Here is a 19004-nt window from a genome sequence, read left to right on the forward strand (position 1 = left end):
TAGAATTTTCCGATTGTTTTGTAGCTTTGAAAAAAAATATACCAACTGATATCAGTATCAAAAAAGATGTATCACGCTGATACGGCTATTCATGGATAGCGGTCGAGCGAATAATATTTTACAACTTTCCCCGCCAAAGAAGCACGAACTCCCGAAATTCAACAAATTCGATGAGATCAATTTTTTATTTATGTTGCAATGAACGATGAAATATCTATAAAAATGAAGATAAAAATATCGAAAGTGTGGTATGTAAAGCGATGACATAGAGACGAGCGAAATATGAAGCTGATGATGAGACGTAGGAATGATACGTAGGAATATATTGAAATCCCCGATTTTAATTTCAACAAGAAATCGAGTTTTTCCTGACTTAAATATCGTGAAGTGAAGTGATGCAGCCGTTCGATCGACACATGGCAATGCAACGAACACGACGTAACTTTTACGAACTATGGAAAATTTTACAAATTTTTCTCTTTTTCCTTCTGTATAAAATTTACCTTTTGCGATATATAAATCTATGTCATTTCTAAGCTTTATGAGCTTTTCAATCCCGCAGCCTCGCTGCAAATATAATGCAAAAATCCGGGCCGCCGATAGTCACGGTGGGCATTTCTTTGACGAGATCGAAAGCGGTCGAGCGAAAGGAAAGAAAATGATCGCTTGGTTGAAAGAGAGGAAGAGAGAAAGAGAGAGAGGTAACCCCGTATGGTTTTCTACTACATTTACCTTTTCCCGATCTCGTCCTCCACCGAGCCCATTGATTTTATTCCGGGCTCCCGCACGCTTTTCTCTCATATTGACGTATTCGTAGAACAACCAGAACGTTTCACTGGGAAATTGCACGCGAGGCACGACAGTCGAAATATCCAGAGTTCTCTAGCTCGATTGTGACAATGCGAGAGAGAGAGAGAGAGAGAGAGAGAGACCAAGAGAGAAGATGAGAGGGGATGATGAAGTCATCGTTTATGCTTTATATCCTATGCATGAAAATTTCGGATCCCCGAGAGTCGCTGTTATTGCGTCTGGCGAAGGAAGGAAGGAAGATCCTCGGCTCTTGGCTAGTGTGCGAGCTTACATTCTTTATGGATACAGATAGCACCGGAACCCCGGAAACCGCGGTATACCCGCGGTATGCGGCTTACATCGTGTTAAGCTCACGCGGAGTGAGAACGGGGTCCGGGGAAGGGAGAGGATTTGAAGGCGAGGGATGAAGGAAGCCGAAGGTAACGCTTCTCACGCGCGCGTCAGTGTATGCAAAGTGTAGATGCGAAAGAAAAGAAAAAAGAGGACGACCCTGGGACACGGACGAAGATGTATGCCTCGCAGACGGTTGCTCTTGGCGACACTCGGCGTATTGTGTGATTTGCGTACGAATCCGAACACGCTTAAGGTATTGTCGAATAGAATGCAAGGACCTTTATCATCTGTTAGAAAAATGGGACTCGATTACCTCGAGAATAATGTAAATTGACGTGATAAATCTTACGTTTCTCTGAAGATAGGAAAGATATATAGAAACCATTTCGCGTGGGATTTAGTTACGTAGCCGATGTTCTACATAAGTTTTACATTCTAAATAAGATCGACGTTTTAAATACAAGTATGTAAAACATAGAACGTACCGCAGAATGTTAAATCATTTTTTGAGACTGAATTTTTTAAAAGAATATTAAAGAATATAAATAATATATGTACAATTGCCAATCAGAGCCAACGCTGGTTGTTCGGATGTTGACAGATTTCTCTTTATTCTCGTGTGTAAAACTAACAATATTACAATATACGTTTCAATCCTTATTCGTTTTGAGTTCTTATCAATATAGAATATAATTCTAAATTCGATATATGAAACCTAACTTAGATTGTGACTATGGTCAATCAGATAAAACCTTCAGGACGGTGAGACACGACAATTTTGCTCGTTCTTCTTATCCAAATTCCAATTTGATAATTTAATACGGTGTCGTATACATTGAGTCATTAGTAACAATCACCTCGCACATCAAATTGTCAGATTTGATGTAAGCGGTTCTCGAGGTTCAACGTCGAGGTTTTGTGATGTCAGTGGTCAGAATTGAATATTGTGTAATAATATAAAGAATATTAATTTAAAGTTAAAGAATATTTTATTGACGTGAAATTCGAATAATCTTATAAAAAGTATCTTCTATAGCTAAACAATATTTAGATAAATAAATAAATCAATATTTCCGCGCGCGTGTATTTTAAGTTTATTTATTTTCTCTTTTATTTTACGTATTTCAAATTTATACTTTTCCCTATAGTGACCGTTTGAACTTCAAGCTGTGGAAAATGAAAATAAAATCAGTACTTTTAATATATATTTTGAGGATAAACGCACTTAATATATAATGTAGAACTGAAATAAATGACGGATGGACATCCGTGCATTTCTGTTTTAAAAGGGCAAATATCGACACATATGACTTTGTAATTTATTATTTAGCGAACGTTAACACAAATATTCCTATTGTTCTCACTGTTTAATGAACAAATTGCTAAAATTTAGTTATGATTTTAGTAGAATTGGGACGTACTGTTTGCTATAATGGATCATAATATATTCGTAATAGTCAGCCTCGCTTGTCGAGCGTCAAACCGACACAGCACAAAAACGGCTGGAGGAAAAATAATCCAAAGAGCTTTTCGGATCATTTAGCTGCATTCTCGCTTCACCGGATAACGTTACTGACGTCATATTTCTCGGATCCCGGTGCAAATGGGAATTCTGTTCGAACGATGGCCAAAACTATTACATAATGTAACATTCGATTCGATGGTCACGCGAGCGCCGCCGTAGGCTTCCGTGTTTTCTACATCTTACCAATGCAATCATTTACGAATCATATGTGATGCGTACATAGGCAGGCTTATTCACGATAACGTCCTGCTTGAAATGGAGGTTCTTTCGAAAGCGTTTGGCGGATATTACGTGCCGATTCAACTGTGTTACATCGCGAATTACGTTTTCGTATTTTTAGTCATCGGTTCTCGCCCAAAACGACGTGCAATCTCGCTCGATCGACGGAATTAGGCCGATGGAAAAACAGAATTTTAATTTCCAAATACACGCGATAATCCATAAGATAAGTGTGTAATGTTGTGTGAGTGCCTAGAAGATGAAAACCGTTTCCAAATCAGATCACAGGATCAAATTGGTGTGCCCTAACTTTAACTCGCGAAAAGAAATTAAATCTCATGGGTAAAAGGTGAAATCTTTTTTCATGTAGAGTTTTCATTAACTTTAAAACGCTATCAATTGAATGATATAGTATTACAATTGATACATAAATTTTACGTTTAAGAAAATTGGTACTCTTAATTATAATGTAATACAAGACTTTCATACATTTCACACTTGTAATCCTTAAACGCTATATACGGCAACAGCACATGTAAATATAACATATTCAACCCAATTCGATTGCTTGTAACTTTCATAAAAACTGACCATATTGTAAACAATTTTTTTTTCAATCGAATCGTTACACATTAAGAAACGATTAAATAATACATTAAATAACGATAAATAAACACATTAAATAACGATATCTAGCAAATGTATGTATATCTTTATTAATAAAAATATTATAAGCAATGACACAGCATTGAAAAAGCATTGGAAAAAGAAAAGCCAGGTATTATGTGTATTGTACCAAAAAGGCGTTTAAGAATTAATGGCAAAATATTTGCAATATAAACTTTCATTAACACAAATAACTTATTTATTAACTTAAAAAGAATGAAAAAAGTAAGCACATTAAATTAAATTTTGAAATGATATGTTGCTTATTGTTATTCATTGTTACATTACATCTACAATAAGAAAATTAAACATTCAAATTTGAAAACAAAATCATCTGTTGATGGTATTTATATTATGTAAATATATTACGAGTATCAATAAAATATATATAACACAAAAATGCAATTAATATGCTTAAAAATTGAAATTATTTGATCATACTTTTGTTAAAATATTAATCACACACACACACTGCTGATTATTGAAGGTATAGCTTAGCACTTGGTACAACGATCTCGCTCACTTGTATGTCAAATTTATATAGCAATAGGCTTTATGCGATAGCTTTCTAAGGTTAAGGATGTATCAAACGTATAATCTCTGCAACAAGTGATTAGAATTGGAAATTTATACTTTCCGTATGATTTTCCTGTACGACTTCTATTGTAGATCCCGCATGAAACTCTTATTTATTTGCTTGGTATTTTAGCGACTAGACTGTTAAAGTTTTTATTAAAGTAAAAACAAAGACAATTATATATCAAAAATAAAATAATCTTTCTGTAATTGCTACTGCCGAAATATCTAAATAGAAATATAGAATAATTTTAAGTAATTCAGTAAAATGGTAGATTTTAAAATATAAAACAAGGAATTATGTAAAAAAAATACTAGAATTTTTTATTTGCATTGCTTTCTATTTTTTGGTCACTGTATCAAATCTCTAGGGAACCATATATTGAAAACGGATTTTAGCATCAATTAGATTTTACGTATCATTTAGATTTAGTGACGAGTCCTATTATTATTCTATCAGCGATTTATATTCTCGATGAGAATGTTAGAAGAATATTATTTTATGCATTAATGTGAAAAACATAAATAAAGCTTATTTATGCATAAAACTGTAAAAAAACAATAAATTTTATTAAAATTATTAATAAATTACTATTTTATCGTAATTTTACCGCAAGTAATTGTCAAATTGAATTTGACGGTAATTTTACATCTCTATAGTTATGATGTAATATTTGGTAAGTAAGTAATTGCTTTCTATATCTACCAAAAGATTATTAATCAATTTTTAACGTTGGACTCACAATCAGCAAAAAATTAAAAAAAATCGTAAAACTTAGGTAGATAATATAGAATTCAGTTACCTTACATATAAAACAGTTCAGATCCATATTTACACACATCTAACATTATAATTTTATAGTTTAAATGAAAATTTTCTTCTTTTATCTTAATTATTTTTAAAAATATATCTACTTTTTTATTGAAATAGTTTCTGATCCAGATATCTCTAAATCGCTGCCAAACTTTTTGTATTATCTTCAAATTTAATACAAAAAAATCTGTAATTTTTTCATAATTTTTTCAATATACATTTCTCATGTGCAAACCGGACATAAGTTTCATTAGGAAAATTCATCTGCGACGTCTATGACTTAATACGTTGCACGTTGCGGTATGCAGCGTTCCGAGACGATGGGCGTTAGTACTATTCCTAATTACATTTCACGACATATGGTCTCTCACGTGTCGACACGAAAGGAACTCTGTACGTTAGACAAATGACAAAAATAAACGTGTGTCGGAACCCAGAATGGTGGAAGGAAAGGGAGGAAGGGGGGGAGAGAGAGAGAGAGAAGCAGGAAAAGAGAGATTTTCTTCCTTTTTTTTACTCTTATGTATAATTGCACGCGAAGCGGCGCCGTAACACGTGGGACAAGAAGAAGAGTAATGGAGCGTTTGTGTCGCCGTTTTTACAGGCTTGACTCGTACACATGGCTCGTAAACAAAAAGGACAGTGAGACGAAAAAACGAGGCGGACTGGTGCGCGTTGTAAAAGGTACGCCCGCATCGTGACGTCAACCTTAAGCTCCCTTACCGAATGCCGGCGGAGTGACACGGGAAAAAAACGTTTTTGGTACACGGACCGTGATATCGTGCGAGACTGAATTTCTGATTAAATCGCGTTACCAGCAAGACAGAAACATTCGGATGCACGGAGCGGCACAAAAATGACGCGCCGATTTATTTGACGAACAAAAACGAAGAAAAAAGAACGCATCAGCGTGATTGCCTTATAAGTGTTGTGTGCAATTTGAAAAATGATTTGTAAATGATCCAGTAAAATGTAAATTAAAATTTCTGGTTTATTACACTACGTATTAATTAATCGTGTTCAAAATTCAAATGTAAATCTGCAATGAATTATGCGTATATATGTATTTACTATTAAATGCATTTGCTACAGTTGTCGTGTCTCTCGCATAAAAGCGAATTGATTTGCGTTAAATTATTATACGACTACCGGGAATTTTAACGTTCAGCTTAGACCGGCTTGCATCAACATTGATCGCTCCAATCCGATTATGATTATGTGTTCATATTTTATAAAAGGAATTATATATGTATATATTATGTGTAGCACATGTATATATACACATAGCAAAAATAAATAAATCGAACCATCGAATGTGATTTGACTAATTCAAATTATTTCGTTCCAATTCAGCACACTGACCGATTATTATTATATTTTGTTCTTGAGTATATAATATAAAACAGCGCGTGTATAAAGATTATAAAGGCGTGCATTTGAAAAATATGCCATATTATTTCTTTTGCAATTCTATCGACATTTTAAACGATATGCGTATATTGATATTATTTCTCAGGCCTTCTTGATGCGTCACTTGAGCGGATTGTCGATAAGCCTATCGACGATACCATGCAACAGGTGTATTCTTCTTCGTTTGTCGCGAAAGATGATATCGCAAAGGAAGTTCGGCGGTAACATATTTTTCATAATGGAGATTCACAGACGCGCTCTGAACTTGTACTGTTGGTTGCGTTCAGTAGAAAAAATTAATCAGTTAGCACTTAATGATTCTTCAATATGATTGGTTTTTACACTTAAATCCAGCGAAAAATTAAAGACAAGAACTAATCATATTAAAGAATCACTAAGCGCTAACTAATTAGTTTTCTCTGCTGAACGCAGCCAACAGTACAAGTTCACAGGTATTACATGCAAATGCGGAGAAAATAATTAATTAGAAGATTAGTTAATATTCTATTAGTTAACATTCTACAATGAATCTACTTTTATGACAATATTAAAATTCAAAATAAAATTGTACAATTACATTATTATCAACTATATAAATTGATCAAAAATTATTATCAGTTGTCATACCTGACTTTTTTAAATGTTCACACATACATAATAAGATGACATAATAACTTGTTAAATTTTTGTTTATATTACTCATTTCTTATTTCTTTCATATCTTTGTCACTAAAAGAATTGCTTATATTAATTAATTACTAAATTACTAATTAAACATATATTATTTCTTTTATTAATCTCATATTCTCTTAATTATTTTCATTTATAAATTCAAAAAAGGTTTAGAAGATTCATAAATACGGTTTAGGTAATCGTTTGTTTGAATCGTATCTTTTGCAACTTGTTACAAAAAGACTATTATGATAAATTCATTTATTATTAATAAAAAAGTAAACATGTAGTAAATAAAGTACATTAAGTTTTCTGTAGTTTGTATTCGCACTTTGAAGCGACACAACAGACTATCTGTCTCTAGGACGTTCAATAACTCTATTAAGCAACAGGTATTGCATTCTTTTTCATTCTTTTTCTCACTTAAATCGTGTTTGGTAAATCGAGTGCGCGTGACGATCGATGATTTAATTACGTGCGACTTTTGTAAAAAAGAAAAAAGCGTAATGATTTAGCTCATAAAAATTATTCACGTTTATGGACACGCATTAAATATTAACATGGAAAAAAGGTGTCCTATATTAAATTATTTCGCGTCATTTCAAAATCATAGAAAATGTTATCAGTACGATTATGTATATGTGTGCCGCGCATGGTAAGTTTTAATTCACGTATTAATGGAACTGAATGAGAAATGCCGGAAGTAATTCCGCAGCGTAGGACTTGAGCGCACACCAGAAAACATTTAAATCATGGTTAAATATTCCATTATCCATCCATCAGCGATCATTTTCATTCCGATCCGACGATTCGATAACAAATGCATTCACGCGTACCGTCAATACAGACGTCGAAGTTTTACGCTCTATAACTTGTGTTTGTATGAAGTATTAGCGCGTACACGTTGTTGATCGATATATATGCGCATAATTTAGGTGTCGAACTGCGCAGCAGATTTTATGGGCGGCGTAAAGTTCCACGATGGGAAGGTTAAAAGCGTTCCATCCAATTTTTCGGCATGAATCGAAGCGAGTAACTTATACATTTGCTATAACAAAAGATGTAATGGCGCATATTTACAACACTTTACAGAATATCCAAAAAAATCCTTTATGTACTATACATTATATTGCTTATTTTTTGCTACAATGACACAATTAAAAAATAGTTACTTTTTAATTGCTTGCAAAAAGGAACGCAAACATAAAAAAAAGAATATATTTTAAAAGAACATATTTTGTTCCTCTATAATCGATTACATCAAAATTGCATTTTAAAATTAATATTACAAATTCTTAGTGATTCAAAATATTTAAATTTATTTTTTGGGTGTTGTATTGTAGCAAATAAGTGATATAACTTCAAGACTCTAAAAAAAACCTACATAAATTACTTTTATTATTTAAAATCATTTATGTTTGAAAACATTAGGTGTCATGTCTGTTTGCTGCAAGCTGTTATTTAGGATTTCCAATTCTACAATGTGTATAAATATCATATATATGTATTAAAAATACATAAATATTTAAACTCACATCCCAAAATTAAAAATTCTAATAATTGTCTGTAGCAAATAAACTTGGCATTTAATACTTTTTATATACACATATATATATATACATTTGTTATATACGTATATATTTGTAAAACTATTTTACTTCGAAAAGTAAGATTTTCCTCCGATGCTTGATTTAATAGGCTTAGGCAGACGCTAAGTCTTGACGATTAGCAACACGGAAGGGTGGAGTTTAGAAACAAAGTTGAGTCCTTTGGGATAGCAAAGGATTTCCCAGGACTTTGGTCGTTTCATGGTATCAGCTCCGTTGATCGAAGATTGTTTAAACTCTCAACTCCACACCTTGTCTTTACGAGGTTACGATCAGCTTTCTAGGCGTGAGAATATCAAAAGGTGTTTAATATTCCAAAACCATGCCATTATTTCTAATATCAGTTACATGAGAAGAATTGAAAATTATTTTTCTTACATTGCTTCTGGCTTTAAACAAAACAAATTGACTCAATAAATATCTTTGATACAAATTATCTTTCAATTTTCACATATTATCGTATACATTTTTTGGTTAAATTATTTTTCTACAAACAAACGCAAACAGTAATTAGAAATAGAAATAGCAAGGGAAGAATGCATAATTAATTTCACGGTAAATTGCATAGTAAAATAAATTATTATTGTATAACATAACGGTCTGATTAACGGGCGTTATTAAGTAGCGTCCTGTTGGCACATATTTGCAAAACAGCAATGGCGACGCGTTACGGATAATTAAATTTCACAAAAACATAGCCGTGAGATATTCCTACGTTTCTCGATTTTGCGCATTGAGTTGATATATACACACACACACACACACATACACACATACACACACACACACACACACACACACATATATATATATATACGTGCCATTTCAATTCGACGCAACAGTCCCTAGGAAACCTTTAGAATTACGCGAGAGCTAAAGAAAGTGACAATTGGGAAATTTTTGATGGAACGCGAATGCAACGCGAAATGCTGTAGAAACGATCCGAAGATTAACGTTCTTCACGCTGAGCTGGTTAACAATTTATCACTTATCGAACGATACTAACAATGACGTCACACGAATAAATTGATACGATGAGAAATCAATATTTAATTGCATCTTTGAAATACACTGCATATACATACATTTTGAGTTGTGTCATCTTTTTTTATAACTAGCATGCTATCATTAAAAGTACAAAAGATTGAAGCAATCAAATATAATCGCTTCCTTGCTTAAAAAATGACAACTCAAAAAATGAGATTTTTTAAATTAAACACACTCTCATCGTTTTATTAAAATGTTAAAAATCATATGCTTAATTAATTAAGTTAATTGTTCAAGATTTTTTGTTAAAAGCAAAATTAATGACAGCAATTATAAAATTATTGTTCTACAAACAAGTATTAGATTTAGTTGTAGATTTTTCTCTTTGAATAAATTAAATAAATATTACCATATCAATTACCAAAAGTGAACGAACTTAACTTTATTAAAAAATTATCAGAGTCATCACAACTTAAAAATGGCAGTTTAAAAAGAATCGTCAAAATCGTCACAATTAAAAAAGAATGATTTTTTAAATAGGATTATGAAATAAAAATGACAAAAATGAAACTTATTATGTTAAGAATATATTCTCTTTATCGATATTATTTGAAAGAAGTCAATAATTTTTTTTCCAGTTGACAAGTAGTTTTTCCTCTTCTTTGAGCAACTTAATTTTTTTAGTTGTGTCACTTTTGAAGTAAAGGACAAAATATGTATTAAGTCTTATTGAGTGTTTAATAATTACTAGTAGAGTGTAAAAATATTATTATTTATTAACTATACATATATTAATAAACAATAACTTTTAATTAAATTTCCCATAAGCATTATTTTTTAAAATGCATCAAGTGTTACTTGATCAGAATGTACTTTTAGAGTAAATATATACATAAATGCGCAGAAGCTCGTTTTAAAAGGCCATTCATGCAAACGGCGAGTATTCCGGAATTCCTCGGAATCGAGAGAAACAATGCGGGACTGCTATTAACGGCATAAACGCTCGTCAAATGGCGTTATCGAGAGAACTACAGGCAGGAATTGGAACGAAACTGCATTTGCCGAGAATGCGAGAAAACATACGCCATGCATGCGTTTGCAACGTCCTTAATGGCAGGCTGTTTCTAAATGCGAGGTTACCGAAGTTATTAGATACAAAATGCATCGTAACTACGAAAAATTTTTAAGAATGAGCAAAAAGTCTAATTAAATTTTGCCATTCCCGTACTTAAACGCATCGTCGTTCATTGGGATCGCTTACAGCGGAGGCATATGAAAATTCCATCGTGTTTCGGAAATAACGAGAAAGATTCAAGATGTAAAAGCGAAAAAACAACAGTTTTATTCGTCGTTCACGTGAATATAACTCCCGAGGAATAATATTTTCATGATCGTTTTTTTCCGCTGTGTGTGAAAATATACTTACGGCAATGCACGCGCACGTTTCGCAAATCGTTTTAACAAAAGTCATTCAAATAAAATGGTTTTAATCTAATTGTAAGTCATCTGTCTTCGCAGAAGAGCTTTTATCTTTCCCTTCGTTCAGTTCCTACGCGACCCTGTTTTACGGAGTAAAAGCTCATGACACGCATTGCACATTTAGTCCCGTTTTATGCAGCCCAGACTTGACGTTGCTAAATCGTCCAATCTGCACGACGTTATTTAGAGACTTCCTGCACGAAACTACTTAATTAAAGTCTTCCTTAAAGGATGCTTTGCGTGTACGCGGGGATCCTAGATTAAGGCATGGTCGATGTCATGCTATCAATCTCTTTAGAACTTTGTGTAATTAAAAAAAAAATATGTTCCAATGTTTTATTAATTGAAAATTTATAATTAATTAGTAAGGCTACATTTGAGGTTTTTCGTTCGAGGCAAAATTAACAACAGCAATTATTAAATCATCGTCTTACGAACAAGTATTAGATTATAGATCTTTCTCTTTTTCGTTGTCACTACACTGTTAGATGTCAAAGGAGCAACCCAAATCCTTGAGTTAAATAACATTTTGTTATTTATAATTTTGATATGTGTAAAATGTAAATCAATCAATTTCTATGGTTAGTTTCAAAGTAAACAGTGTTCATATTAACGTACTTAGTCAATAATAAACTAAATTTGAGTCAAATTAATACATTTCTTGAATTAAACTGTTTAACGACCTATTGAAATGATTAAAAGTAACAAAATGTTATTTAACTCAAGGGATTAAGTTGCTTTGATATCTAACAGTATACGGTCATAACAGCTAGATGAGTTAACGGATGAAATTACCGAGAACTAAATGCGACGAGACACACCCAGCTCGCAGTTGTAGAAATTTCTCGGAATTCATTATCGTTTTAATAACACGTTTTCAGACCTTCGTACTCGACACGGGTGTTGTTAATTTTTCTGAAATGCTAATGATCTTAATTTAAAACCGTGGATAGCTACAATTTTACATTACCGAGCTAACTAACCAATTGAAAAAATATTAAATATTACGTTAAAAATCATCACCGAGAAGAATATAATATTTTCGCGGAAACTGCAATTAAAAAGCTCCAACCATGCTTATTATTAAAGTTCGCTTAATTAACTGTAATTTATGGAACATACAATTTTAAGTAATCAAGGAAGATATTTCTAAATAGATAAAAATTATTCTGCGAGATTCCTTGATAGCTGAACGGTAATCGAAGTTTAATTTTTTCCTATCCATGTAGATCGAGCCTGGCTGACGCAGTCATGCGTAGCTTCGTGTTGGAGCGCGCTAAGCTAAAAGCACGACTTATACTGGCAGGTGGCTACGCCCGGTAGTATCTAGTACCTGAGGATAATGTGGGAGAGGCATGCTTAATATTAACAGGATGCTATAGAGACCGCGCGTGTTGTTCCTACGTAATTTCCTCCTAAACGTACTAAGGGATGCCCATGCATATTTCAGAACAGCAGATACGAGAGCACGAATGCGTATCCTTGTGCGAGCGTTGTTGTACACTGGGTGCCCCAAGTTCTGTCGCATTTTCCGCCACTTAGGGACCTTTTCCCCAATTTGGAGTTCTGTATACCTAGTACGTCGGGATATTTTTTGGCTTAGAATCCATTGGAAATCTAATAAATTTTCCAAACTTGATTTAAACATGCGAATAATTAGTAAAAGCGCTTTTTTTATTTAGTGTTAAATAAGTTACAATGATTTCAAATTTGTGAGAATTTAATGCAAGTTACAGGAATATTTATAATAGGGACATTCCTTAGTGTAAACTTTACTAATTATAAGAAATGCGGAATGATCTATATCGTATCTAGAATAATCCGAAAAGAGAGTATGGATTATCTCGGCACACCCTATGGATGTGCGATATTACAGCGTCGTTAGACGACGTCGATATCGCGAATAGACGCTTTGCTAATCACCATGAACCTGATAGTGGCATTTATTCAGCCCGGCATCGGAACACATTCTATACCTTATGTATTTACGTGTCTCTTGTCGCAAACGCAGGGATTTTGTTTTGCTATACGTGTTAACAGTTGACAATTGGTAATTGATAATTGATTTATTGAATGCTTGAGCGTATTGAAAGAGTGATTGTTTTGCAACTTTAGTTTAAACAAAGAATTACTTATAAAACGAAGTTACATAAATAAATAAAATTATTATAGAAACAGCTCTAAATAGAAATATAATGAGAAAAGAAGTAATATGCAATATGTTTATATTATATGTATAGAATTTATTTAAAAGTAATTTTTTATATATTATATAAAAATTTATTAAAAATTTATTTATAATATGTTTATATTATGTTAAAATGTTTATATTAAATTTAAAATCACATTTCTATATGAATGCATGTTGCACGTGACATTCATATAATTGCCGTGATAAATACGGATAAAATTTTCAATAGAATTTAATTATGTACTACGATACCTTTACCCTGAACTTCGAAATGCTAAAATATCGTATTATTATGTATCATTATCTCTCTCGGAGAGAGTGTTTTACTGTAATATATATTCCATATAAATTCACATTAATTCCTGCACAAGTAATATCAAATATTAATTAATTGTGCGCCACAAATTAGTATTAAAAATTGACTCGTTTGAATTACATTATTAATAAATCCGCAAGACAAGTCTGCGGAAATCAGTCAGCGGAATACAGATTTTTGTATAAAACTCCGATACGGAATAATGTTGCTACGTACGCCACCAGCGCAGGATGATACCGCAGTAGCAGCTGCAGCTGGTCGTAAGGAAACTGGCGCACGTGTTTCGCGATGTTTCTGGCGTGCGGACTTATTTCACTATTTTATTAGATTAAATATTCACGAGGGAGACGCTAGAGCGCGATAGCAACAACGGCGAGCAGTAGAAAAACGCAGTGAAATACGGCGCGGACCATCGGCTGCGAGAGTGTAGGCGTTATCGTGTAAGAAATACAGGTCATTGTTGCATCTTTAATGCGTTGTACAAAAGCGGCGCATGAATAAGTTGAACTTCGTCGCTTCGACGCGAAACCACAGCGACGTGGCGTTTTTATCGCCAGCTTTCTTCTTTCGAATGCATCACGCACATCGACGAGTATGCACTTTGACTCTGTATGAAGTTTCTATATTTATGCTCTTGTAAGATAAGGATTTTGATACGGTGTTTCTTATCATACTACACAGAAAGAATGATTTTGAAGAATGATTTAAAAATTTAGTTAGATACAGATTTGAAAATAATTCTATTGGACTATTAAAATAATTATGTAGGACGCTCAAGCCAGAAAAAATTTTACTAAAATATCAAAATTTTTTGCAGCATTACTCACCGTGTCCCTTGAGTTTCCGACATAATTATTTTGATGGTCCAACAGAATTATTTTCAGTCTGTATCTAACTAAATTTTTTAACACTTCAGCAAAATTGTTCTTTTCATATAGTATTTGTTGATTCTTAATAAAGTATATCTTTATTTTCTATATCATAATTTCGTCTTCGACATCGTTTTGTACTTATTGACTCAAAAGTGTAGGATCAAGACGTCTAATTAATTATTTTTTACTCTGAATAAAGAATTTAAATATACACATAAACACTTATGAACACTTAGTGTCAACTCTGATTCACATTTGTTTTTTATATATCGTAATAAGCTACATAAAGTACTTATTATATTTCATTTAATATTTGTTTGATTTCTATTTACTTTTTTCAGATAATTGTGATGAAATCTTTTGATTGGCACTTATTTTTTTATGATTTATATTCTATAGAACCTTTTACTTTTCTTGTCTATTATAATAGTATTTCTAAAAAATAAAGATTTTAAATAATATAAAGCTTTTTTATTGCCTGTTTTCGATAGAATTACATATTAAAAGATTTGTAAAGAATAGTAATAAAAAGGAAAGAAAATACATTAAATAATATTCATATAAAATAATATTTTACAATAATTCATATTTTTTCGTAAAAGTGATGGTTCTCTAAGTGACTTTCCGGTTAAACAATAAATTGATCCAGTTTCTTTATAAAAAAAAAAATTATTTTGTTGTTGAATTCATTAATTATTTTTATAAAGTAATAGAGTACATATTAAAAATATAAAAAATAAAAGTATATACTAAAAATAAAAACTAGTAGTCATGCAGTACACAAAATCACATTGCAGTGATTTTGATACATAGTTTTGATAATCTTAAAAAAATTACGACGCTTGCGTCGAGATTTTTGTGATTTAGCGTTTAGCCGTGTCTTGATGTAGTAAAATATTACACCGCTAACAACCTCTAATGAATGAAAACAAATGGCGGACACACATGCAATACTTCACAGTTGACACGCATTTGCCATATAATAACGCCCTACAGATTTTGTTATGGATGGTGCGAGCGTGGCCGTCCATATTGCAATAACAAAGTAACAAATGTTTCAATGAAAATTGACGTTCGTTACTTGGCTTAATATATCTGCGCACGTGACGACATGTTACTGTGCCGCTGAATACCGTATTGCGCGAAATCATTTCTTTCTCGCGTTCGCGAAATTAATCTCATGCGATTTATTTTGAAAGCGCAATTAATCTTACCGAATCTAACACAAACAATCCGCCGCGATTTTGTTATGAAAATGCAAATTCAACTTGGTCCACGAAGTTTTAAATTTACTCAAAGAATTAAGCAAAACAGAATAAATGAAAAAAAATTGTTTACGAAAGTACTCTGCATTTTCAAAGCTATACTCGTAAAAATCGAATTGCCATGATTCTGTTTTTTTTGTTGCGCATTGTGGTTTCGTATATGATTTCCTTATGAACAATTTTGCTTGATGATAATCATTATAACAAAAGAGAATCAAATTAAATAAAATAAGCAAATTACAAGAAGCAAGTGTGCCGCTTTATTTACTGCTAGTTAGCATAATCATGATGGCCTACATTAGTCATTAAGGAGTAAACATCTTATTAAGGGTTCCGTTCTGGCACGCTACGCTTCCGGTCTGAATTTAATGGCGGCGGAACGAAATGGCTTTTCGGGCCATTTCGCTAAAGCTCGTTATCTCGTTAACGATCGGAGCGCCTATTCGTATATTCGAACTTTGTCACGACTGCATCTTATCACGACACTGAGAGAAGCAAAATGAGATATACAACGATAATTACTGCTTAGAGATCGCAAATTCTCTTTAAATTAGAAAGTTATAAATTTTATACGAATTATGCGTGTTGTTCGGAGAATATCGCAAATTTATTCTTATATTCCTGCACAGAAAGAACAGTTTTAATGAAATATATTCAAAAATTGAGCTAAATATTATTATCAAAAAGTAATTTTGGTAAATCATCAAAATAACGATGTACATCGAGAACGCTCTCAAACTATCTATGATTATTAGAATACCAAAATTCTCTGTAGCATTGCTCATCATGTTTGAGCGTCCTATATGCATACATTTATTTTGATGGTGCAATAGAATTATTTTCCGTATCTAATTCAATTTTTAAATACTTTGGTAAAATCGTTCTGTGTAAAGTCTTAATTCCCTAAATACAAAAATCTCTTTTTATATTTTTCGTATTAAAAAAATATTATTGTAATTTATGCTAAAAAAATTTGAAGCACGATCGCTTTCAGATCCAGTTTGATAAATTTGCTTTTAAAATATTTCTCTGTATATATCTGGCACATTCCTATATCTCGCCAGTGTACATAAAATGCAGTCAATACTGTCGGACAGAGATATATCTCTTTTTTAGCCTTATGAATACGACGAATATGCACATACGAAGTAACCGTATATCCTTAAAAAAAGGCAAAGATATATCATATGTTAGCCAATCACTCTGATATGTATTTCAATCTCTCAATATATGAGAAAGATAGATATTATACTTATGACGCAGCTCTACAGATTTCTCTCAGTTCATGTTTATAATATATTAATATTACAACTATTCTTGTTATCTTAGATCAGTCATTGATAAATTCTGTGCGCCGTTCTGACAAGGTAATTTATCTCTGAATACACGTGGTTTATGATTCTCGCGACGGCCTACATATCCGGGTGCATGGTGCAGAATAGCGCATGAATGTCCCTTACATCTTATTTCCGAAGCCAGAATATTAGTGCTGCGTAAGCAGGAAATGATGCTAGGACGCGAACGGAAGAGGCGCATAATAGGGCAGCCGCGCTAACTAGAAGAAGAAACGGGAAAGCAGGGAGGGCCTGGTGAGAGAATGCAAGCCTCACCTGTACTTTCGCCACCACGTAGCTTCTGCTCGGGCCTCTCAACCCTCTCCTCACTCGGCTGAGGTGGTCTCTCTGTCCTTTTCGGATAGTAGGGGTTGTACGACGAGGGCCACACGGTGGTCAGCCTTTTTGCTGGCGGTGGCGTGCTCGGTCGTCCTGAAAATAGATTAGGACCTTTCTCATCTAACCCAGGCACTCTCCTGTTTGCTCCCTTCTTCTTTTACACCCGTCAATAATTCAGTCCGGTACGTCACCTCTCTTTCCTTTTTCCCCCGTGCTCCCCGTGCTTTCCTGTTGATTTTATTTTATCGCGTATATAAAATATTATGCGCACTATTCTACACCATACAAGGCCGCAGCAGCAAAATTACGAAAAATGATGGAAATTTAACCGATTCGTTAATGTAATTATACATATATTACGAGTGGTATTACATAATAATTATAGTATTACACTTATAGTATTACATAATAAACACGTAGATAGATCAACTTCCAACTTTAAAATGAATAAAGCTTTTAAAAATCCTTCTTTCTTGTATCTACTAATACACAGGCCCGGCAACTATAGTGTGGAATCGTGGAGCACTCCACACCCAAAATTTAGCTTAGTGTGGAAATCTACATTAAAGGAATCCAAGAATGGGATCAAAAATCAACTGCAAACTTTTCAAAATGTTTTACGCGGATGCCGACCGATATTTGTGATGACAGTACAACTGCGCGCATAACAGAAATTCAACTTTTAGGGATCATTTATTGACCGTGTGCCGTATGCCGTTATCTGTAAGAATTGACTAATCACAGTCGAGCATTCCTCTATTACAATTGAATGAGAGGATAATACTCGAATGTGATTAATCAATGCTTACAAATTACCGCATACGGTTACGGCCAATATAAATGATCCCTTACCGACTGTTAGATAGACGATCGCAATTCGCAATTGTAAAAAAGGGGACGGCAATAAATAGCATAAAATAAATAAAAAATAAAAAAGGTTGTCATTTTGTACTCCCCCCCCCTTTCTTTCATTAGTCAAAAATTCCACACCCACGGACGAGGTAAGTTGCCGGTCTAATACAATGCCGGGCTAATACAAGATGTTCAATGTTCATGTTCTTAAATACCATTTATATTTTTAAACACATTAAATCATTAAAAAATACGTACTTATATAATATTAAAAATAAAAGTAAAAGCTTTGAAAACGGAAGCATATAAATAGAAATAATCGAACTATTAATGTAATCTAACAATTATGTTATTATTAATATTAATTAAAATTGAACTTAAAATTTGAAACAGCTAAATAATTAACGTAGTTTAATAACTACGTTAATATTTAACTAAAATTCTAATTAAAAACTTCTTCTTTTATATATTTGTACACTGAGGAAAAAAATGTTCATTTGACTAAACTAATTTAGTTCATCTTTATCTCTTACGATGAAGAATGTTTGTATTTAAGTCAAACATATTATATTTTACTTTAAATACATACATTTTCCAACGAAGAAAATAAAGACAATTAAATTAACTTAGTCAAGAGAACAATTTTTTCTCAATTTAATAAAATAAAAATAAAATTTTGTAATTTTATTTTTAATTTCGAGAGCCCGATTAGTATTTATAATCGTTTAAATTACGCA

The 19004-nt window shown here is 32.7% G+C and overlaps 1 protein-coding gene across 1 annotated transcript in view; it reads right to left on the reverse strand.

Moving 5' to 3' along the window:
- Positions 1-19004, reverse strand: part of LOC108731098 (lachesin) — a 123435-nt gene that overhangs the window by 21367 nt on the left and 83064 nt on the right. The window contains exon 8 of the mRNA XM_018461195.1: positions 17353-17508. Within this exon, the coding sequence (XP_018316697.1) occupies positions 17353-17508 (156 nt within the window). The remainder of the gene's footprint in view (positions 1-17352; positions 17509-19004) is intronic.

This window comes from Mycetomoellerius zeteki, unplaced genomic scaffold (genome assembly GCF_001594055.1).
Source record: "Mycetomoellerius zeteki isolate Tzet28-1 unplaced genomic scaffold, Tzet1.0 scaffold1, whole genome shotgun sequence".
In the NCBI taxonomy this organism is placed as follows: domain Eukaryota; kingdom Metazoa; phylum Arthropoda; class Insecta; order Hymenoptera; family Formicidae; genus Mycetomoellerius; species Mycetomoellerius zeteki.